We start from the raw sequence: 23968 nt of genomic DNA on the forward strand, positions 1-23968 counted from the left end.
ACAGTGTGTATCAACAAGAGAGCAGAATTCATGTTGAAAGTAGTATAAAGCATTCATGTCCGTAGACAAAATACCTGTTGGTAATTCTTTTGAAGTATTAGAATCACCAGTGGAAGAAGGTGGAGTTTCAGAACTGGCAGTGGAAGTAACTGGTAGCTCTGTGCTTTTTCCACCACTTGTAGCATCAGGAGATGATTCAGTTGGTGTAGAAGATGTAGTGGAACCTTCTTGAGGAGTTGATGGTGTTGATTGCCCTTCGTGTGTACTTGATGAAGTGAAGTCAAATGTTGTTTTTGGAGCTACAGTAGTTGGGCAAATGCCAATCATCCTTTCTATTGTTGAATTTTCTGAGCATATGGCATTTAAACAGCCACCAATTCCATCAGTTGTGTAGTAAACTACATCACCAGGGAGAAACTCTTTGCCTTGGTATTCGCAGCAAGCTTGTTTTTTAAAAAATAAAATAAATATAAATATTATATTCATGTCCTTCAGCAACTACATAAAAAAATTGTGTTCCGAGAAATAAATGTAGCCTCTTTCGGCTGGATGTAATAACTCAAAAATGCAGACATATATCTCTACAACTTTCCAAGATGAGTAGACTGGGTAATTAAATAGAACATTAATTCAAATGTCAGCAGCAGGATTATTTTATTGTTTCATGTTAGAAAATGTAACATTATAAAAAAAAATAGGTGAACGTATATACAAAATATAGTGTATGATGCTTATAGCATATATTGTCATACATCATACCTGGCGCTTGGGTACACTCTTTTCCGTCTTTCGTGCATGTGCTATAAAAAAACACATGTATTACTATAGGCGTGTTACATGCTTAGGTATTGTGATTGCTATGGTAAGCTCACATGGTCATATTAGAAGGCCATGAAGAGCATGAAGATCATGAAAGATGCACTGGTGTTCTTGAGACAACCCTTTGTTGAAAATCTTTTGTGTGATTTTGATGCCTTTTTTAATAGGTGCATGGTTGACACAAGAAAACCATATTATAACCAATAACTTTTGGTTAAAATGCAGCTGCTTTTAACTTATCAAACAATCTAGTGATTTCTGGACCAGATAGAGCTTCTTATAATTCTGCACACACAATAGTTACAACTAGAGATGATCAAATTTGCCAAGATCAAATTCGACAAATTTTGCAAATTTCACACTGAAATTTAAATTGTAGATAAGTTATTATCTGAGAATTTAATGTTCACAATTATGCTCTTTTCAGACCCCAGAGCATAATATACATAGGATGTAGGAAAAAAAATAAATATAATACTCACCTAACCACTCACCTTTCACGTTGCCTTGGCAGCCAAAAGTCCACTCCTGCGCATCTCTTCTTTTTCCTATTCTCTTCTGGCCCAAATATGGCTCAGACATCCTGTTGTGCCCTCAATCGGGAGACGCAAGTCAAAAAGTTGTGATGTCCAAAGCCTAGTTGAGTCGTAAATTCCAGGCTACAGTAAAGAGGCTGAAGAAAAAGGCTCAAGACATGGTAATGGCAAAAGAAGAGATACGGAGGACTAGATGGTGGGCTGCAGGGTCGCCAAAGCAGGTGATCAGTGAGATGAGTAATATTTCTTTATTTAAACCATTTGCCAGACCTCTAAGGTTCAGTAAATCGGCAGTCACAGCCGGATGCAATTTTTTAGAATTCACATTGAGTGAATTGTAGAAAAAAAATCTGCATTTTAAAGAATATGGATTTTTTAAAAAAAAATTGACGAGAATTCAATTCCACGCAAACAAATTTGGTCATCTCTAGTTACAATTTTTTGTTTTATTTAGTGTAGTCATATACCAATGATTCATAACACATGAACCCAAAATCCAGATAAAGAAGCAAAGATTTTGAAGCTGCCTTCCGTTTAACGTACATACAAGACTTGGGAACCCAATGGCGTCACCATTGAGCTTAGGCTGTTTCAGAGAGAAATCTGTTAATTTCAGCTATGAAATGTAACTGTTATAGATTCGCTTATTTGTAATCAGATGTTCTATCAAAGATCAGACGTAAAACCAAATATTTATGCATATATTTATTGATATTCAATTATACAGGAGTTAATACCCTTACCAAACTGAACATCTAGTTGAACCTGGCATCTTTGATCCTGGTTTATACTCCTCTCCATATTCATCATAACAGTTACATGATGCAACACATTGCATTGACTCTTCATTAAAGAATGGTCTATCTTCAGGACATGTAGGGTAGCAACCTACAGGGAAAAAGGTAATATAGGTGTAATAAAACATAAGCATGTTATGCTTATTCTACTACATAATAAATTATTGGCAAATTGATACATGAAACTAACTTTATTTTTTTCTAAACCACAGTTTGTCAGCACAATGTTGGAACTCATTAACCAGTGACCAACATAAGATATTTTATAAAACTTACAAACTTTAGATAATAAAAGATTCAATTAAAGTTTTGTTAAACTGCATGTTTTCATACGCGTGGACCTTTTTTCATGACTCTAAGGGCATATGAACATTAATATTTTTGAGTGAACTTTTTTCTATTCCCCAAATATTTCTTTGCATTTATTGCATTATTTGTGGGAAGGTTCATGTTTTGCAAGCATTGCTGATAATAATATGGACAAATTTCTAGACATTCAACTGCCCACTTGTCAATTTAAGGGAAGAATCAGGCAACCATATAATTCAGACCTGGATCGCAACGCAATGCTCAGACTGTCCAGTGGCTCCCCCGAGCAGAGCGTGACAGCTGCATAGGAATACATGCTGTCACGTTCGGGTTGGATGAGCCACTGGTTAGTCCGAGCATTACGTTATGATCCTTGTCCAAGTTATACCGCCATTATTGAACTGAATGATACACTTACCTTCCAAACCATTGAGTTTGTTATAGCAAACACCAGTTGGATTCATACAAGTCTTCATGCACGGAGCACCACATGCTTGGTAGTGCCATTCACAATGTCCTTGTTGGTTGTAGAAATCACAAAATACAGCTGTAGAGTGTGGAAATAATAAAGCAGTTTTAGTTGGTGCACAGTATTCGAAAAAGGAAGCAGTAATGAAAATAAATTGCATTTCTATACTGTATAGTTTTCCCGACATCTATTTAATCAATGGAAAGTAAAAAACTCTTACTGCAAGCATCAACCAATCCAATTATCTTAATTTCTATTTTGCATATACAGTTGTTTTAAGGGGGTTGGTTTTCATTGGTAAAACTATTCTGATTTTTTTCCCCAGAATCAGTGACACTTTTTATAGGGTGAGACAAGTAAGCCAGCTAAGCTTCATACACTTTAGTGAGGAATAAGCAGCAATACTTGACAATATTCATGGTCAAGACTAGTTCTGCAAAAATCTTTATTAACAGATAACTGTTCTATTATATAAATGAAATAATAATTGTTATTATTATTATTATTAATAATTATTCTTAATAATAATCGTTTTTTATATAACGGTAATAATAATAATAATAATAAAATAAATAAAATATTTGACGCTGTCATATCACTTACGGCAAATATTTGGAGTCCTCCAATGAATACACAGTCCGGCCTCACTACAAGCCTGGGCATAAGCTGCTACAGCAGTACAGAAGCAGTCACAGTCTCCACCACTGTCACAAGAACAAGCGTCGTTGACGCAAGCTTCATAGTACTTCACAGGGTCCACCTGATTACAGAAAATACCCAGAAAATTATGAATTGTGTAAGAAAACCTCATTATTTTTTAAGGTTTATTTTGGACAAGATTTTGGTTTCAGTGTGTACAAGGTAAAAAAAAATTAAAACAGTTAAGTAGAAAAACAAAAATACTAAAAATTAAGTGCGCCAAATTTTTTAACTATAAGAAAGTTCTAAAGGTAAAAAACAAAATAAAAGCAGTTAAATAGAAACAGAAAAATACAAATTAAGTAGACTTAATTTTTTAACTTAAAAAAAAAAGCTCTTACCAGACCATGACAAGAAACAAATGCCCCACTAGTGATGATACTACATTGTTTTTGGGACCATGCTTTTCTGTATGGGTTGGAAGCACATGTATCTTTTATTTCCACAGCATCTGGGCAACTCGGATAAAGTTTCCAGCTGTTACCAAATTCAGTAACATCTCCAACTACGGACTGACTTCTGGTTATATAGTCATTGGCAGAGTTCCCATCATAGTTACCACAGAGACCACAAACTTTTCTCTGGAAGATTAGAAAAAAAAGAATGAGTAATATGACATTATTTGGTTTTATGGAATTAGCGAACAGTTTATTAGTTTGCTATTCCAAAAAGACAAAGCTAAGACTTCGAAATGATAAAAAGAAATCTTATTGTATAGTTTGGGAATTAAAGGACTTTACTATGAGTTATATCTTCACCTCAAATGCTGGATCCATCTTAATAAATATAGTGGTTTTCTTATCCCAAATCAAAGATAAACCATGTACTGTGTCGACCACGAGGTAGATGCCCATCTGCCGAACTTTGAAGGGTACATATTTTCCAGAATCTCTCTTAACCACATCAAACTTCTGATTATCAAGCATTAGCTCGTAGTTCTAGAAATGAAAAGGAAAGAGGAAAACTTTTTGTAATAAAAAAAATAACTAAATAAAATCAAGAAAGTGGGTAGTTACTACATATTATTTTTGAATAATAAAACACTTACGCCAAGGAAAAGTCTGAGGGATTTGGAGCATGTGGTGCCTTGTGAACCGCAAGGAACATTTTCTGTGATGACTCGGAAAGTACCATCATTAGGGTCGTTAGAACAATAATCCTAGAAATAAACAGAGAAACAAATTGTGAGACAGCAGTGTGATTATTTTTGCAACCAAAAAAGACATATAAAACATGTACCTGAACCAAGGTGTAAGCGCAATTTCCGTTGAAGCGATATCTTCTGTTGTCAAAAGTAAGGTAGTGTCCATCTCCGTACACAGCACAAGTCCCCAGGCATGTTTCTGTGGTACACTCCCAATTTTTGTTCTTACAGGTACTGTACAAGAAGGTCGCAATTAGATAAAAATAACCTGTAAAAAGTCTAAAAACAAAGCCAACATGGTCTTGATTATCTTACCAAGTGTTACATTTGACCTGGACTGTTTCTCCTGCTGCATAGTAATCATTATTGAGTCGACAAGGACAGTCTTCTTCAGCAATACATATGTTTCTTTCATCATCAAGAACCAGTCCTTCGGGACATACACAGCCAGATACACAACCAGAGCTATACTGTAAAATATTAAGAAAAAAACTGATCAAACAAACTGAAACCTTATGGGGTTGAGCTATATCTCAGATATATATACCATGAAAAAGAATAATGATTCTTCTCAAGAAGTAGACAACGGTGGTAGGACCCAAACTGATCACGCATTGGCAGCTCATCCTCAAGATAGTCCACCGTTTTTTTTAGCCACCAAAAACCTTTTTAAACATAAGAAATTCATAGCAACTTACACAGTCGTTTTCAAAGGTTGAACAGCTTTTCTTACACTCGGAGCCTTTAGCACCTGTGGTGGCATTGTCACAGTCGAAGTAGACCATCGGGTGTTGACATTCTGACGAAAGAAATATATCGTTATGGTACACAGATAAATGACTTCATTTATCTAGAAATCTAGAATAATAGAATATTGAGAGGCTTAGCAATAACAGAGAGTGATTAGTATGTATTATTAACAGATGCAAGAAAATAACAAACATAACAGGAATAGAATCAATACTGGTAATCAGATTATTAAATAATATATCAAAGCTTTAAAAGAGTATCCATCGTTTTTCATTTTTTTTCATAAATCAATAATACACGTGAAAATTAGAAATGTAAAATATCAGAAAAAGCTCTTCTTTCTCCTCATGGACTGATTTTTGTTTTAATTATGCTTCCCTTATATCGCGCCATAATATTTCACAGCACTTTACAGATATTGTCATCACTGTCCCCATTGGACAATCTAGATTCCCTATTAGTAGGTCTTTGGAATGTGGGAGAAAACCGGAGAACCTGGAGGAAACCCATGCAAACGCAGGGAGAACATACAAACTCCTTGTACTGATCATTTATTCTCAAAATTCTCAATTTATGGGTAACATCTGTCTATAGTGGATATAGATGTTCTCATTTGCTGAAAGATTATAGTAAATGTTAATAAAGTTCTATGGAGAGCTGTAGCTAATGTTTCAGGAGAACGTGCAGCTCTTCCCTCCTCCATCAACCCTCCAAAAAACCACCTACTGTCATCATTTTCTAACCTATTAATGGGAAAGTCTGTCTTCACTGAATATAGATTTCCATAATTTGAGAATACATGATCAGTCCAATAGGAGAAAGAAGCTGTTTTTTCTTACAAGAAATATTACAAAGTTGTGTATTTTATGGTATACTGTTGATTTACAACATTAAAATTAAAATGATGGCTACTCTGTAGAAAGGATTGGTGTATTGCGTTATGTTTCTTCTCTATAATAAAATAATTACTAAAGAAAAGGATCAAATCTCTAAACAGATGCTGTTGGCCTTAGCTTATTTTAGGGTATTAGCATCTGGTATCCTGTGCTATCCTTGCCACTTAAAGGAGTTGTCCGGTTAAAACCGATAAGTCTGCAGTCGCTCTGTGTAACTGCAGACTTATGAATCCCCTCAGCGCTTGCACTGTGAGCTGCTGGGATTTGCCGGTTTCAGACCCGTAACCGAAGGGTATGTATGAGTTATACATGCCTCCGTCCAGTGGGTGCGGCTTCGCTCTCCATACACTTGTACGGAGCAAGGCCACGCCCTCTAGTCGGACCACGACCACTGTTGTGACTGCAGACTTATCAGTTTTGACCGGACAACACCTTGAAGGCCTGATGAAAACCCAAGTAAAACCACATAGAACATTTGTATAGAGCATTTCTGATACTTACTAAAACAATTCATACAGAAGCCAAAAAATCTTACGTTACCTTTTTGCACCACTTGATTTACGCCCATACATTCCAGTTTTCCGTTTGTGCAGGTGCTGCGAAAATGGTGACAAAAAAATTAACAACTTCTATTAAGAACGATGCTCCAGAATTTATGAAAATACAATTAATATGTAACAAAATGTCTCGTGATCTCACATTCGGTAAATGAGAGTGGTAAGATTAAACGCTGGTTCCTTGTACTCTAGGGTTTGAATTTGAGAGTAAGATCTTACCACATTGCCCCATTTTCATGAAAGGTTTCTCCAGGTGACATGGCAGTTCCCTTATAGTAACACGGACAAAGAGCAGGGAGGACGCACTCCCCATTGTCAGTTCGGTATGTTCCATCTTCACAAATGCAACCATCAAGAGTGCCAAAATCAAATTCACAGGTGACATCGGGTTCACTGAGAGAACGGCAGCTAGGCATGCAAGTAGTGACAGAGTAGCTGTAGGTATGACCAGGCTGGCAGTTGGTTGTGTATGAGTCTAAAAGTAAAGCATACAATAAAAAATATTATAATTGTTTATTAATATTTGAATATATTAATGTTTCTAGATATCTTATTTTGTGATAAGGACTTATGAGAAAATTTTAGAAAATACATTTGTAAAAAAAAAATTATATGTTGTACTACTTTGTAAAACTTACGGCAAATATTTGTTCTCCATCCACGTAAGTCAACTCCTTGCCTGGAACAGGCGGTAACATAGGATGAGAGAGCAGTGCACATACAGTCTTCTTTTTTATCACAGTTGCAGGCATCAAACATACAGCCCTGTTGAGAGAGTCCATAAATTATTATGAAAATTATAATGTAACTGTAGATGTGAATCTCTGTCTTCGGCCGGAGTCACACTTAGGAGGAATACGGACGAGTGATATGTGAGAAAACATCACATAGCACTAGGTCCAATGTTAATCTATGGGACAGCTCCCATCATCCATTTTTTTCTCGGCCGTATTATACATGCGGAGGAAATCGCAGCCGAGACTCGCCAATACAAGTCTATGTGTACGAGAAAAAACGGAGAACACACGGACCATCAGTGGGACTTGCGAAAAAAGGACACACATTTTCCTCATTTCAGCCCATTGAGCCCATTGAGCCACTAAATTCAATGGGGAAAAGCACTTAGAAATAAGCATGTCATACGGATGCCATATGGATGACACACGGATACATAGATGCGAGGAAATTGCATCATCGCATTGCATATGGATTACCTACAGATCACTGTTCGAGACCATTTGTGCAATTCTCGTCCATGAAAAATGGACCGATTTTTTATACGTTATGTGTGACTCCTTCTGAGGATTTCTGGTTACTGAATTAGTTACTTTGATGCTTTTTTAATGGGTTACTGTCATTATTTAAAAGAAAAAAAGATGAACTTTTTGTGATTTTTAATCTGGAATTATTACATTATAAAATCTTTAGTTTTACCTTATGATAGGCTTCGGGGTCAACAGTCTTGTGGCAGCTGGCAAAGGGTCCATCACTGGCCAGCAGAACATCGCAATTGTGAGATGCATATTGCTCTAAAAACAAAATGTGCAGTCCATTTAGTTAGTGAGATGTACCTTTGAAAAGTCTTCACTCAATGGATGCCAAATACACATTCAATGATAGTGTTGATTGTATCATCATTTTCTAGAACAATTGTCAATTGTGTCGTTGTGTTATGTCATCAGTAGAGATGAGAGGGCCCGTGGATGTTTTGGTTTTTCAGGTTTGAGCTAATTTAAGTCCAAAATTCAGTTCAGGTACCAGAGCTCTACCTGTGCTTGAACCCAAATCCCATAGAAGTCAATAGGAACTCAACATGTAGTGCTGTAAAATGGTCGTAGTAAGGGCTAGGTGGCTGCAAAAGTCTCATTCTCTTTTCAGCACCCAAATTCCAAACACTGAAAGGGACTTCCACGAGAAGTCCATGTTCGGAGTTCAGCACTGGAGACTAGGTGTCTGGTACAAACCCTGAAAAGTTCAGGTTAGCTTATTTCAAGTTATTAGTATTTCCTTAAAGTATTTGTAGTCACTCACCGTTTTGACCCATAAGGGCACAAGGATCTTCAAAGTTGTTTCTGACATTTGGACAGTCAACCTGAGACTTCCACATGTTACCAAATGATGATCCAGTTCCTTCTATAACTCCAGCAGGAGATTTGAAATCATCAGCTTGAATGTCATTGAAATTGCCACAAAGACCTGCAAAGACATCAGTTTGCTTAAAAAACAGTTATCTACTCTTTATGAAGTTATTCTACCAGGTGGACGTCATGGAATGGTCAACCAAGCATCAATAATGACTTTACAATCTATATTCATCTTGGTCATTGCACAAAAGAAACAAAAGTGGTCTTACCGCAAGTTTTGTCCTTGTATTTTGGATCAAGTGATGTATAAACTTGCATGTTGGGCGTCAGTTGAGTTTTAATCTGAAGGCCAATTTTAGTTTGTATCATGATGTAAAAGGATGTTGGTCTGAAGATAGTAACAGATGCTGTGAAAACAAAAGAAATGTACATTATAGAGAATGACAAATGGCAGTTTTTAGTTGACCCATAGAATGACCCACAGCTTTACTTATCCTACATACCGGTTGAGACTGGCAGTTGGGTATAGACAGAGTTAATATATACACTGCCGCATTTCTTCACAAGGATTATCTGAATAGGAGGATTACACATATAGTTATATTCTGAATAAAATTGCAGTAAAGTCTACATTTTCCAATTCATGTAGGGTTTTAATTTCCACAGGTGCTATACTTACCTCATCTCCGCCATTCAAACTTAGAGTAATGCCCTTAAGGCAAGTTTCTGTGTCTGTATACCCACATTTGTTAAGATCTGCCATAAGACTAAACTGGTTGGAATCACATGTCTATAAATAAGAGACAAAGTTGGTAAAAGTTACTTCACATATCGTCACATAAACTCAAAGAGTATTGCACATTTGACATGAATCCAATGCTGTTAAAAGGTTCACGTTTAGGTAACAGTAGATGGCATATTAGTGCTTGGAAGGGTCTGCTCTGCAGTCTTATTGCAAAAATCAAATTTAAGACCTTTCCTTAATGTTGATTCACACTACTACATTCACCAGCTTAAGAAAACAGGGCCCTTTTCTTAATATTGTTCTTACAAATCCACAATCGCTAGACATAAATGTCACTTTTGTATCTTATCACATTTTTCCCCCCTTTTCTAATATGTTAGAAACTATGGAGAGGAGGAGGTTTTGCGGTTTATGAACATATGAATAAGTCCAATTTGGGATGGAAATACCTTTTTCTACATCCAATAGTAGCGGCATTGGTTTCCTTTGTAGGAAGTCCTTGGTCGTAACAGCTTTCTAAGCTTCATAATCCTCTTTTGACCATTGGTTTCTAAATTGCATTGCTCATTTTACAATCTAGCAATAAAACCCTTGGCTAAGGTTACAGTGTTTTGACATCTCTTTTCTTTTTTTAGCAGCAAGGAAAGAGAAATTATGTGCATAGCTATTGCAAATGGAAGCAGAGGAACCTCTTTGATTATAGGTGCAGTCTCGTTTTTATTATGTATCAACTTTTAGATTGTAAAAGGTCTACATCAGAGGTCTCAAATTGCATTCCTCGAGGGTCACAAACAGGTCATGTTTTCAGGATTTCCTTGTATTACACAGGTGATAATTTAACCACCTGCACAGATAATGATTCCAGCACCTTGTGCAATGCTAAGGAAATCTTGAAAACACGCATGGTTTGAGGCCCTCGAGGAATGCAGTTTGAGACCCCTGGTCTACATGATGAGCTTTTTTGTTCGTTCTGAAAACAGCCACACAAAGAAACCAAGATGAACCCATGATAATCACTGATGTCTCACTTCTTCCAATTGCATTATTTAGGCAATGGATTAACTTTAGATATGAATTACGTTTGTCTGTTTTTAAAAAGTCAAAAGGAATATCAAAACATAAGTGCGAATGCAGCCATAATGCATTTCAATGTTTAATGTCTCCTTGTCTTCATCCATAGATGAGTGCATTATCTTCATCTCCTGTTTATGCACTTACTAGTATATTTATTGATTCTATGATATGTCCTTGTTTAGTACCTTAGCTAGTGTGTACATACAGTCTCCATGGAAGTTGTAGCGGGTAAGATCAAAAGTGGTAATGTGAGAACCTCCTTCAAGTGCGCAAACACCAAAGCATGGCTTTTTCACGCAGCTCCACTTCCCTCCCTTGCATGTGCTGTTAAGGAAAGTTAAAATCAGATACAAAATATTTTTGTAATCCAAAATCATTGCTCCTATTAGTCTTGAATAGAAAAATATTTTAATGAAGACACAATTTTAGCAATTCCTTGAACTTGGTTAAGCAATATTCAATAATTATTAGTGATGAGTGAGTGTGCTCATTACTCGAGATTTCCAAGAATGCTCGGGTGTTCTCCGAGTATCTTTGGCGTGCTCATAGATTATGTTTGAGTCCCCACAGTTGCATGATTTGCAGCTGCTAGACAGCCTGAATACATGTGGGGATTCCCTAACAAGCAGGCATGTGTTCAGGTTGTCTAACAGATGCAAATCATACAGCTGCGAAGACAAAAATATAATCTACGAGCATGCCCAAGATACTCGGAGAACACCCGAGCATGCTCGGAAAACTCGAGTAAAGAGCACACTCGCTCATCACTAATAATTATTCTAAAAATGAAGATAAAAGCTGTGAGCATACCAGTTGAGGCATGCCATGAAGGCCCTGATGTAAATGTACCACTGGTTGGGAGCCCAGGTTTTACAGTAAAGGTAGCTAATCTAGTAGTAGTTACCAATCTTGACATTTCTCAGAATATCCTGTTCCTGATGGGTAAACATCTTCATTATGGGTGCAGGCACACTGCTCCTTTGGAATACAACCTGTTTTTCTGATATCATCATACACCAGTCCTTAAAAATGAAAAGAAAACGTCAAATGATAGTTCTATTTGGAGAGGCTGATGTTTCAGATGGGCGAGTATCATGTACGAAAATGTAGAAAACTATAGTATATTACCTGCAGGGCAACGACAGCCATCTGTGCAGTGATCATCACAGACCGAAGAACGTTCAGAGTTGGTACATGTGTCTGGACAGGCAGTGCCGCATTCCGTGAATTGTAGATTGAATGCACATCTCAGAGCTAAAAAGTGCAGAATTGGCATGTTAATTTCTTGGAGTATTACATTTTATTGACCATCATATGTAGTCCTGTCATGCCACAATGTTTGATAACCCCGATATCCATACATTTATTAAATTCTGCAACTTAACTGTGCACTATATATCATGTAACACAATTGCCTATAAATGGATAGGTGTTGTTTTAGGAAACCAGGAAGGAAACGTTGCCTATGATCTTTTATTTTCATTGGTTTCAATCCTGCAACTCACCTACTCTTGCAAAACTTGAGCAAGAACATGATGACAGGGGAATGAGCCATGGGATAGCAATCACTACTCTGAATTATTAGATTTGTGTCCAGACCAAGCACTGAGCAGAACTCTATCAATATAGAGTCTGGGCCACCAGAGGAGCCTCCAATGCACCCAAGGTCTAATGTAATAATCTGTCCTTAAAGTCCACATTTTGAGCTAATTTGTCCATATTTGAAGCCAGTCACTCGCCCCCTAGTTTCTTTTTCTCATGGTTTGACTCACACAGTTGACCCTTGACATTTCTTATGCCACCAGATACTCAGGATAACTAAACACAAACACATGTTTGAGAACTATAAAACCTATTCAGTCTTAAATAACAAGAATTCTGATTTTAGTAGATTGTGACTTACGGCAGATGTTAGATGTTCTCCAGTTCTTTGGTTTACCACCGGCATGAGCACACTGTCTGGAATACTCAGTAAAGATGTTACAAATACAGAACCCTGTTGAATTTCCTGTGCATCTGCAGATATCTTTCTCGCAGAGTTCAATGTATTGCTGAACTTCCACAATTTTATTGCAGTCCTGAAACGCTGCACCAGTCAAAACGGATTTACATATATGTTTCTGAGAGATAAAAATGTGAGATTTCTCAGTCAATATCATGGGAAAACAGCATAATCTTAAATTTTACACATGTTTTAAATATATCTTATATATATATATATATATATATATATATATAGCACAAGGCAAGTAAGCCAAAGTTCGGACAGATTTAGCTTAGTAAAATTTCCTCTATATGTAATAATTACAGTATATGAATTAACCTTTATTCAACTGATAAAAAAGTTTAAACCTGACTGGCTGCTATTCCTTACAGCACTTAAAGGACATCTCCATTAGAAGACATTAAAAAGTAACCATTAAAAAAATATTCTGTTATAATTGTCAGAAAACTCTAAAAAGTTTAGCAACTTACATTTATAGGGCATTCTGTGTCTGCTTCTTCCTTAGGGTCTTCACATTTTTCTTCTTCTGCATTATGGTATTTATGAAGGTTTCCATACTGAAGAGGAGTCAGATGGGCATCTAAAGAAAAGGAAAAAATTAGATTTCCAGTACATATAGTAAATATAATGTGTATTCAATATTTGTATTTTACTTACTATTCATGATAAACTCATTGTAGAATGGAATTCCATTATAGTCACCACAAAGACCACAGGTTTGGTTGGCGTATTTTGCGCTCAATTCCAGCTACAAAGTAGAAAATTAGTGAATTGCTAACAACGTGACTTAGTAAAGAAGACGTCTAAAAGAATGTAGAAGAAATCCCTTAATCTACGATTTAGCTTAAATAATTTAGTAGAGATAATGGAATTTTAAATGCTTGGAGAAAGTCACCAAAGATCTTTTCACACAGAGTTCCTAAGTCTTACTGGTTCTATACTTTTTATGTTGATAGTATGACTTTCATTAAAATATTGTCAGTGTTTAACTTTTCCATTGTGTTTCCAAAACTGACCACAAAGGGGTTTTCTTTTTCTTTCAGGAGTGCATAGCTCTCCACCCTATGAGCTGTCTGCTTGCCCGGGATAGCTTCTGAAGATTGACAGTTTAGACCAGCAGGTTGGTTGAGACGCTAGTCAAAACTGAACACTCACCAAAGCTGGAAGCAGAAGCTTTGCCCGTGCAGCATCGGAGGGACACAGGGGCAATGAAGCTGCCTGGATCCAGCATTGCACTCCTTGCCTAGGAAACCGGCCACCGCTGATAGACTGCAGAGGCAGTTGCATAGGCAACAAGTAGTAGACTGTGAGATTAAATATTCCACCATTCTTGGTAACACAAAGGAATTTTAATAGGAAATTAAAGCAACATTCCAGCATTTGTTTTTATTGCAGCGCTGGGGTAGTGCCACCAATTAAAGTGCCCTGCCCCTAATAATATTCTTACCAGCCATTGATATCCTCTTTTATCAGCTCTGCTTCAGTTGTGACCTGTCGGATCGCTTCTGAAGTCACAGCTCAATGTAAGTCTATGAGAGCCAAAATGAGGCCCAAACAAGGCCCTCATAGACTTACGCTGAGAGCTTGGGACTGTTACCTCTGACGTCCGGTCAGTTAGAAGTTGCGGTCACAAGATGGTGGTGCTCCGGGAAGAGCGGAAGATGTCGGCAGGTAAGGATAATACTAGGATCAGGAAACTTAGATTAGGAGCACCATTCCAGTGAAGAAATAAAATAAAATGTGAGTTGTGCTTTCGTGAAGCTGAAAATAATGTACCGTAAGTAAAGCTCAACTAATCATGAAAAAATGTATAATAATAACAATACAATGTTAAAAACGACTAAATAGCCTTCTTTTTGATTACCGTGATGGAGTCTTCTTCATTCCAGGACAATTCAAATCCAATTTTAGAGGTAATTTTTATGTAAGTACCAGACTTTGAGATTTGGGTTGTACCAATACTGAATGGCAGCTCATCCACCCTGCGAGGGAATGAAATGCATTATACAGTACAGTATTTCAAATTCATTCAAAGGTAATTGATCACACGATGTAACAACTGCAAAATGATTCAATGCCTATGCCATCCGAAAAATATATTTATATAACGCCACAATGCAATAATAAAAATATAAGTCAAAGGTATAGAAGGACTGGATACATTAGATTCTTAATTTACTTTCTAATGTTCTATTTCTTCATTAGACTTGATAATAAGTAATAATAATATTAAAAATAAACGCAATAACTTACTCTTTATTGCTCACAGTCACAATCTTCTCAGCCACAAAAATATCAACACCTTCAATTTTCATGGTAATGCCAGAGATAACAGGAATATTTTTCTTGACCTCACGGGTGATTCCCACAAAGAAGTCCTCATAATTGCTCTTGCAGTGACGAACAAACTGGTAACTGCAATGCCCATTAAAATGGAAGATGTCTCCATCAAAGGTTTTGTAGTTGTGGTTACCAAAGGTGCTGCAAATTTTTTCGTTGTGAGATGGATTCAGACCTGTGGATATAAATTTGTTGATAGAATATTATAGGAAAGATTTTTCATAATTGGCAATAGTATTTCTACCTACTTTACTTTTTACGTACTTCGGTAAACCGGAGAAGGCGATGTGATGATGTTCACTCGCGAAGGACCGCCATCTGTCAAACAAAAGCATCATAGACAGTATTTAGTTGACAAGTGACACAATCTAAAAATGACAAGGCAAAGAAATAAAGGAACAAAGTGACCATTAATTACTTTATACATGCATGCAATGTGATATATGATAATTTCTCACCTGACTGCTGCTGTACATCTTCATAATCTTCACCTACAGTCTGCTCCGTATTGGCTAAAAAGACAATAAAAATTGGCATTATCAATAATAGCTAATAAACAGTCTGAGCCCTTTATCGTTGTCTTATTTCAAAAGGTGTCGTCAGACTGCCATATAACACGGATGATGATTGCATCGCAATGCTCGGATTGGCCGATGGCTCTCCTGCCCCAAGCGTGACAGCATGTATTTCTAGGTAGCTTTCACGCTTGGGTGAGGAGGCCATCAGTCAGTCCGCGCACTGCTATGGGGTCATCATACTTGTTATTCAGCTGTCTGACTGCGCCCTAATACATTGCTCATCCTTAAACATTACAGTATGTACCTACATCTAGGCATTGATCTTACATGTAAAGATGGCCGTACATTACAGATTTTAAATTTCCATTCTGGTCTGTGAAGGTTGTTCATGGAGGTTTTAGATTTGATTGGTTTTTCAAGTAACGCAGCCGACATGCTAAATCAAGTCTTGGACAGATATATATATGCATTCAAGAGGCATTTATAATGCTGGCATCTCAAAAAACCTCTGACAGGTAGGAGAAGATGGTATAAATATGACTTTTTGGCCAACCAAAGTCTGTTTTTTTATGTCAACTTAAAGTGAACCAGTCAGTACAATTTAACAATGTTAAGTGCAGACATGGCCATAATGATGCTGTTATACTGATTAAATTGATACCTTTGATGAAGAAATCCGCTTTATGGTTCTTGTTTAATCAGCGTTTCCACTTTTCCTCTAATGAGATTTCGGTGCAGTACCGTCAGTAGGGTCTTCCACTCCTGCCTTGGCCCCTCCATCTGCCTCCTGTGTTTTAATGACAGGTCACTGATTTTTCAGTGACCTTCTTCCTGTTTTTAATTGTTGACTTCAATGCACGAAATTTCAAACAGGAGGCATGAAGAGATGCCGGGCATGAGGAGAAGACCCTACCCACAGCTCAGCCCCTGTGCACCAAAATCTCATTATAAGAAAACTTCAAACGCTGAATAAACAACCATAAAGTGAGTTTTGTCACCAAAGACATCAATTTAATATGCATAACAGTGCCTTCATGGGAATGTCAATACTTTACATTGCTAAATTGTGCTGACAGGTCCTCGCTATAAAGCTATAAAGATAGCTGTAGATGATGATGATTAGAAAATGCATCTTCAGATCTTTGATAACTAGTAAAAAGTTTTCCCACCTGTAACTAGTCATGCTTCCACTATCAAAGGGAGTGACCTGATTAAGAAAACTCATTTCCAAATTCTCTATTTGAGAATTCTATAGGTTTCTCATTTAGTTCCCACAATATAGAAGATAAATAGTTACTAGGAATCCCACCACTGTGACCCCTCACAATCACTAGAACAAGGGTCAACTACAATCTCTTGACCATGTTGAGACGTTTAAATTAAGCAAAATGAAATGTATGCATGTTCCTATCAACCCCATTTCGTTCACATAGAACGTTAGAATGCAAGCTCTCAATGGCAATCTCATGACCATGGGGAGAAGTTATGGCGAATCGAAGATCCCTATTCTTGTGATTGTGGTGAGCATAGCTGTGGGGCCACCAGAGAACATACATTTGCTCTGTGTATAAGTGATAGATATATATGGTGAAAATCCCTTTACTAGACATTGTGCAAGTACTGAGATCTTCCGATCCAGTTAAATTGAATAAACGTTGCTACAATCCCCCTGAATTACAGCTGATCACTGGGCAACCCAAAAGCAGAAGATACTATAATTAGTTTACACTTAGGGAATACATATAATCAAAAGGGCTTTCCCAAAGGGGGTTACCCCCTTTCACTCATTTTTTTTCTATGTTCTACACGGATAAATACAAAAATGCAGTTTTTATAATTGTTCAATCTTTTAATGTGTTATATCCACCATCATCAGAAATTCATATATCTCTCTTCTCTACAATACTGCTCGGATCTAAGCTCAATCTACAAAATCATGATTGAAAATATGGCAAATGGGAAATAAAAAGTACTCACATGATTCATAGTCTTCCACATTGAAATCCTCATACTCTTGACTAAAAGAATCCCAATCTTCTGAAAAAAAAAAAAATAACAGAAAAATATTAAGACAGGACTTGCAGAAAAGTCTTTATCTTTTCTGTACTTGGAGGGAGCAGAGAAATAATTTCTTCCATCTGTATATCAGCTGTTACTATCATTGCATTGATAATAATACTTCTCTTTTATTACTTTTTGACACATTTTCTAAATCAGTCCTTACAATTAACTAAAGAGAACAGGAAGGATCAATACATCGAGGAATGTGTCACAATGTAAGTAAATAAAACCATAAATGCCAAGTGATTATTTTGTTTGACTTGGCAATGAAAATACAGATCAAACATATAAATAATTAGATCAATATAAAGAGGCCGTAGATGCAAACCTAGGTTATTAGCTTACATCTGATTACATCTGATTAAGAAAAGCAGCACAGATTATGCCGAAAACAGTATGTTAATATTTACTTATTGTCAAAGTGATTGGCCAATGAGTCTTATTGTGACATTATTCTATAAATTCGGGGAAACTCGCATTTCATTATTATAGTTTATATTCTTATATTACCCCCTAAATATTGATCTGACCGATGTATGACCACACTGAACTTGCATGTTAATCGAGTAGTTAAGGATAGTTTTATCTATATAATATCCAAAGCTAGAGTATTTCCCAAGGTAATTGTCCAAAACTATATCTTAAAAGGCAAATAGGACGAAGTAACTGTTAAATAATGCTTCAGATAACCTCCAATCTTGGGTTCGGAGCCATATGTGGCTTGCGGGCCCATGATCTGTGACTCGTGGCTGTCTGACTGCTGTGTGCATTAGGGAGGGTCTTCAGATGGTGACTTTTTTGCGTAGCCCCACATAGAAGAGCCGATCTGAATGTGCATATGAACGCAGAGGTCAGTGGTAGGTTAAAAATTATAGACTGAGATAGGATGCTACCGCCTGTTACAGAGCCGCTTGTGTGCGTGACGAGAGAATATACCATGGGGGTAAAATAAGAACCTCTAGATGTTAGGATTCTGCCCATATGAGAGGGGGCACACGATCTTGTTGTGTTTTCTGTGGTCAAGCTTTGATTGCCAATATGCCAATAATGGGGGGCTCTGGGTGTCAGTTCAGGGGGGAGGTTGAATGTGGCTCAAGACCATTGTTCAGAGATGAATGTGGCTCACATGGTAAGACAAGTTGGAGACCACTGATATAGAGTATAGTGGGCTAGCAAAGGGTCGTTTCCAAATTAGATCCAATTTTCTCTATGAATTATTGTGTAGCAGCGCAGCCACGCACAATGATTTTTTTTTATGGAAACCAACATTGTATAAAGGATGGTCCAAAGGTAAATATTATAAATAAATATGTATGTTTCACCTTGAAAGAATTCAAAAAAGAGATAAAAAAACTAATTAAAATATCTCACCTGAAACCTTTGTCTGAACTGTAGGATAAACAAGATTAAAAAAAAATTAGGAAAGTAAATAAAAATAAAGTATACTAGTGAAATTATCACAGAATAAATCATTTTTAGGGATCAGTTTGAATATTTATTAAGTAAAGTGGTTGATGAAAACCACTAGCTCAATTGTTAAACGATGCTTCTAACTTCACAACCAATTTTTTCATTGCAACTCAACTTTAGAAAAAGAAATAGACTGCACGTCCTTATTTTATACATTGATCTAGAACAGTTAAACAAAATTTTCAAATAATTAAGACAAGCTTCTTAATTGAGAAATTGATCAAAATGGGTGAGCGCCCCGCCACATCACGACGATCTCTTTGAGTGTGTCCATACTCTATCATCATTGCATGATGACCACCACTGGCGCAATAATGCATCTAAAATGAAAAATGCAGTAACTTTTGAAATACAGATATGAAAATTACTTTCCATTTTGTGTCTACAGATTCTATGAAGCCTACACACAAACTCAATTTAGTTTGATCTTGTAGCCACATCACCACTTACGTATTCATTACTTCTTAGTGAAGTACTGAATGTAAGAAGTGGGGCACAGATGGAAGGGAACATGACTGCAACATTAACATTTGTTTTATAGTCTTTTACCGTAAAGATTAGTGATGAGCGAGTGTGCTCGTTACTCGAGCTTTCCGAGCATGCTGGGGTGTTTTCCAAGTATTTTGGGCGCGCTCATAGATTATGTTTGTGTCGCCGCAGCTGCATGACAGCCTGAATACATGTGGGAATTCCCTACCAAACATGCAATCCCTGCATGAGTTCAGGATGTCTAACAGCCGCAAATCATGCAGCTGCGGGAAGACAAACATAATCTATGAGCACGCCGAAATTACTCGGAGACCACCCGAGCATGCTCGGAAAACTCGAGTAACGAGCACACTCGCTCATCACTACTAAACATCATTCTGCATAGAGGGTGTAGACATAAAACAGTAGAATATTTATTTACTGTGACTTTATAAAAATGTATTTAGTCATTTCATTTTTTTAATTTTATCTATATTGGAACACTAATAAAAAATGCTTGCAAAATTGGATGCACCTTTATCCTTGCAGCAATTTTCTCCCGGTCCCTATGTGACCTGAACAACACCTGCACGAAATCTGTAAATTCTCCTAATGCTTGTCTGCATTTCCTTCATGTACACCCAATCCCGTATAAATATTCTTTGCCGGCTGATATAAAGATATTAGATTGCTTTATATCTGCTGTTGCTTTAATTACTGTCGTTAGCGTTACATTCTCATAGGTAATCCCTTAATATAAGCCGATTGTCGCACTGTTAGCTCACTGTAATCCTTAGCATATTTACTTAGTGCAGTGGAACATCTTTGACAATCTACTGATGGTTTTGAACTTTTTAAATCGGAGTTTGCCTAAGGAAAAAACAAACTTTGCCTTTCTATGTAATCCACACGAGATTTGACTAGTTAAACATTGCTAATCCAGCATTATTACAATCTCATCATCGTTTTTATCATGCATTGGTGTAATGGCTCATTTCATCCCATGGGTTACATAGTTTGATATCTCATATTTTCCATAATTATACCACATTTAAAACACCCTCTTGCTTTTTTTTATTGCCTCCTCCATTAGCCATCAGTAATCTATGTAGAGTAATGTGCATGAAAATACTTACCCATCGCAGTCTTCTGCCATCCACAGCACCGCTCCACTCCTCTCCTGCTTCATGTGCCTCAGTTGTGGCCGGTCGGCTCATACACCATCCTCTATGTGGACCAGAAGTCACTTTCTCAAAATAAGTCTATGAGACTCAAGACAAAGCCTCTCGTAGACGTACCTTAAGTCCACGTGTACACGTTGAGTATTTCTTCAGTTTATTACATCAACATTTCTATGCCAAAACCAGGAATGGGTGAAATATGCTGAAGTGGTGCACGTTTTTCTCTTATATTTTTCTGATTGTTCCACTTCTAATTTTGGCTTACAAATACTGATCTAAAGTACTGACCAGATACTGAACGTGTGAACATGGCCTTAGAGAGGAAATAATGGTTTGCTGTGCCGCCAGCAAGACAGAGCTTTGATCACACGGTGCAGAAGATGACCGGAGCAGTACTGAAATTGGAAGAAGACGGTGATGGAATGAGTGCTTTAATACACATACTGTATATACAGGGCTGATGGTTAATGAAGGTGAGCTAAAACACTCTCTGGAGTAGTTCTTTAATCTACTTTTCCAATTCGAAGGATGTCCAAAGCTGACTACACATGATTTGATGTTTCACCCGATCTGCTTATTTTGCATGACAAAAGCATAAAAATAGAGTTTTTGCTGTAAAACATATTTTGGATCCAGTAGCATCTACACATGTTGCTTTATTTATGACTAATGGACCTAATTGGATGATGTTTGTGCTTTGCATGTTACTGGACCACCAAATAATAATTTGAAATATGGAAAATATTCTTATTTCTTTCTAAAAATTATTTCCTCTCTGTATATGTGGCACGACCAAACACATAAGTAAATCAATGATTTATAAAAGTTTCCGGAACATTGATATTGACTTGACATGATTATGTCTTTACAATGTGCAAGGAAAGGCAGATAAAGTCTAATAATCAGAGAATTTTGAATTGTAGATGTATGTAAGGAATTTGCGATGATGTCGCCCAGCTCTAGGGCTGGCAAGAACTAGCGTTGAAGGCTTTCCAGAAACTCCTGTTGCAGGTTAAATGGGCTTTCCAGTGAAGAGTTGCTATCACTTATCCACAGCATAGGTGAAAATGTGTAAATTGTTGGGGTCTGACTAGACAGATGCCTAAAGATCACCATAACGGGACAATTTATCTCCATTAGAATGAAACAGCATAGCACATGCTTAACACCCGTTCCATTCATTCTCTAGGGGGCTGCCAGAAAAGCCAAGTGTAGCACTCATCAATTTATAGAGAATAAATGGAGTAGTGGTCAGCTGCTTATCCTTTCTAACAGAAGTGCCCCTTTCTGGCAATTAGTGGGCATTCCCGCAGTTATATCCTAAATGATCTGTAAGTTATCACCTATTCTGTGGATACCTGGTAACTTCTTTCCAATGGTCAATCCCTTTAACTATCACTCTTCATTTGCCTGATTATCAAAACAGAGTGACTTCCCTTTAGGTGTTCAGAAAATGGTGGCCCAGAATGGTTGTCACTTTAAATTGCCTAAATTAGGGGTGAACACTGAATGTAGACTTTACAGATGTCCCCATGTAGTATATATTATTCGTAACCTCTACCAATATGTGACTCAACAGACATAACAGATTGTTCAGCAGCTCACAGTCAACATTATTGTAGTAGAGAAGGAACCATTTTGCATAGAAATTTTGACATATTACCTAGAGCAATTAGTTTGGAAAAATGCAAGACATTAATCCCTATTGTGTGTAAGACTTCTTTTCTAATTCCGATTCTTTCTGTGATATTTTTTTACAATTGAAAGGTAGAACTGGTTTCTTGGCAATACATCTTCTAAAAGGTGGAAACTTGACTTTTGATATTCAGTTGCGTTATCATTCCTCTATATCTCCCCGAATATGTTTTAATTTCCAACATAGGCATTGGACTTTGGGAAAAAAAACCTCATAAACAAGGACCATGCAAACCGTGTATCAAGTTCCTGTTACCACTGGACACTTACCTTCTGCATGGATACAGGTAAGAAATAGCAGGAGGCTTCCTATCGATATCAGCAGCCTCCTATTTGTCCCCATGTTGATTGCAGTTCGGTTACTGGACACCGAACTGAGGGTTGTTGTAGGAGGAACAGATGACAGGAGCCTTATCTGATCCTTTTATAGAGTAAGTTTAGATATGGTGGGGATATTTTTGTATAAAACGGGGTGGAGTCAGTGTGGAGGATATTGGCACTGCCAATGTATGAGATGTCTTACCGTGTTGGGGATAATGACTACGGAGAAATTGTCTAGAGATGTTTGTATTACGGGAGGTGGTTTGTTTAAGGTATGAAAGACATATTGAATCTAATTAATGAACCTTACAAGAAAATGTATCTACATTGTTTTTGACTTTGTACATTTGTAATGACCGTTTGTATTTGGCATATACAGTAAAACCTCTCCAAAAAGATCACCTCATTGAGAATACCACCTCTATCTAGAACAATGTTTCTCAACTCCAGTCCTCACGACCCACCAACAGGTCAAGTTTTCAGAATTTCCTTACTATTGCACAGGTGATAATTTCATCACCTGCTAAAGCATTAATTCTATCACTTATGCAGTACTAAGGCCTGGTTTACATTGCGTTAGACAGCAGCCCGTTCAACACATATGTGAACGGGCTGCTGACGCAAGTGCCGACATTATCCATCGCGCTAGCACAGATAGAGCATCTGCTAGCTCTATCTGCGCTAGCAGTGACAGACCCGGAAACGCTGGAGCCCGTGTCTCAGGGTCCATCACTCAATGACGGCACATCCCTAGCGCACGCCCATTGTGGGCATGCGCTAGCGATGCGTCCGACATAGGAATTAATGGCGGCCTTAACGGTCTACGTTACACCGCGTTAATGCCGCGGTGTAACGTAGTCCATCTAACAGACTGCCAGAACACAGTGTGAACCCAGCCTTATAAGGAAATCCTGAAAAGATGACCTGTTGGTGGGTCTTGAGGACTGGAGTTGAGAAACACTGAACCAGAATGTACTTATAGCAGGATATGTGCAAAAAACATTTTCAAATTACACAACTGCTAATACTC

The 23968-nt window shown here is 37.3% G+C and overlaps 1 protein-coding gene across 2 annotated transcripts in view; it reads right to left on the reverse strand.

The window, feature by feature from the left end:
* The window catches only part of LOC138649088 (mucin-5AC-like), a 41105-nt gene extending 18106 nt beyond the window's left edge, over window positions 1–22999 (reverse strand). For both annotated transcript variants that reach the window (XM_069739222.1, XM_069739221.1), the window contains exons 1-32: window positions 22888–22999; window positions 19175–19192; window positions 17720–17779; window positions 15683–15736; window positions 15489–15542; window positions 15138–15399; window positions 14749–14866; window positions 13542–13632; window positions 13355–13464; window positions 12783–12999; window positions 12008–12133; window positions 11784–11901; window positions 11065–11203; window positions 9740–9850; window positions 9564–9633; window positions 9330–9467; window positions 9008–9172; window positions 8411–8505; window positions 7615–7741; window positions 7196–7451; window positions 6960–7015; window positions 5472–5572; window positions 5089–5243; window positions 4869–5007; window positions 4678–4788; window positions 4388–4567; window positions 3971–4210; window positions 3534–3690; window positions 2880–3008; window positions 2099–2243; window positions 760–800; window positions 75–443 (exon numbers count right to left, since the gene is read on the reverse strand). In XM_069739222.1, coding sequence (XP_069595323.1) covers window positions 75–443; window positions 760–800; window positions 2099–2243; window positions 2880–3008; window positions 3534–3690; window positions 3971–4210; window positions 4388–4567; window positions 4678–4788; window positions 4869–5007; window positions 5089–5243; window positions 5472–5572; window positions 6960–7015; window positions 7196–7451; window positions 7615–7741; window positions 8411–8505; window positions 9008–9172; window positions 9330–9467; window positions 9564–9633; window positions 9740–9850; window positions 11065–11203; window positions 11784–11901; window positions 12008–12133; window positions 12783–12999; window positions 13355–13464; window positions 13542–13632; window positions 14749–14866; window positions 15138–15399; window positions 15489–15542; window positions 15683–15736; window positions 17720–17779; window positions 19175–19192; window positions 22888–22960 — 4225 coding nt within the window. In that variant the 5' untranslated portion in view covers window positions 22961–22999. The remainder of the gene's footprint in view (window positions 1–74; window positions 444–759; window positions 801–2098; window positions 2244–2879; window positions 3009–3533; window positions 3691–3970; window positions 4211–4387; window positions 4568–4677; window positions 4789–4868; window positions 5008–5088; window positions 5244–5471; window positions 5573–6959; window positions 7016–7195; window positions 7452–7614; window positions 7742–8410; window positions 8506–9007; window positions 9173–9329; window positions 9468–9563; window positions 9634–9739; window positions 9851–11064; window positions 11204–11783; window positions 11902–12007; window positions 12134–12782; window positions 13000–13354; window positions 13465–13541; window positions 13633–14748; window positions 14867–15137; window positions 15400–15488; window positions 15543–15682; window positions 15737–17719; window positions 17780–19174; window positions 19193–22887) is intronic.
* Between the last annotated feature and the right edge of the window lie 969 nt (window positions 23000–23968).

The sequence above is a fragment of the Ranitomeya imitator genome, chromosome 9 (genome assembly GCF_032444005.1).
Source record: "Ranitomeya imitator isolate aRanImi1 chromosome 9, aRanImi1.pri, whole genome shotgun sequence".
Taxonomy (NCBI): Eukaryota; Metazoa; Chordata; class Amphibia; order Anura; family Dendrobatidae; genus Ranitomeya; species Ranitomeya imitator.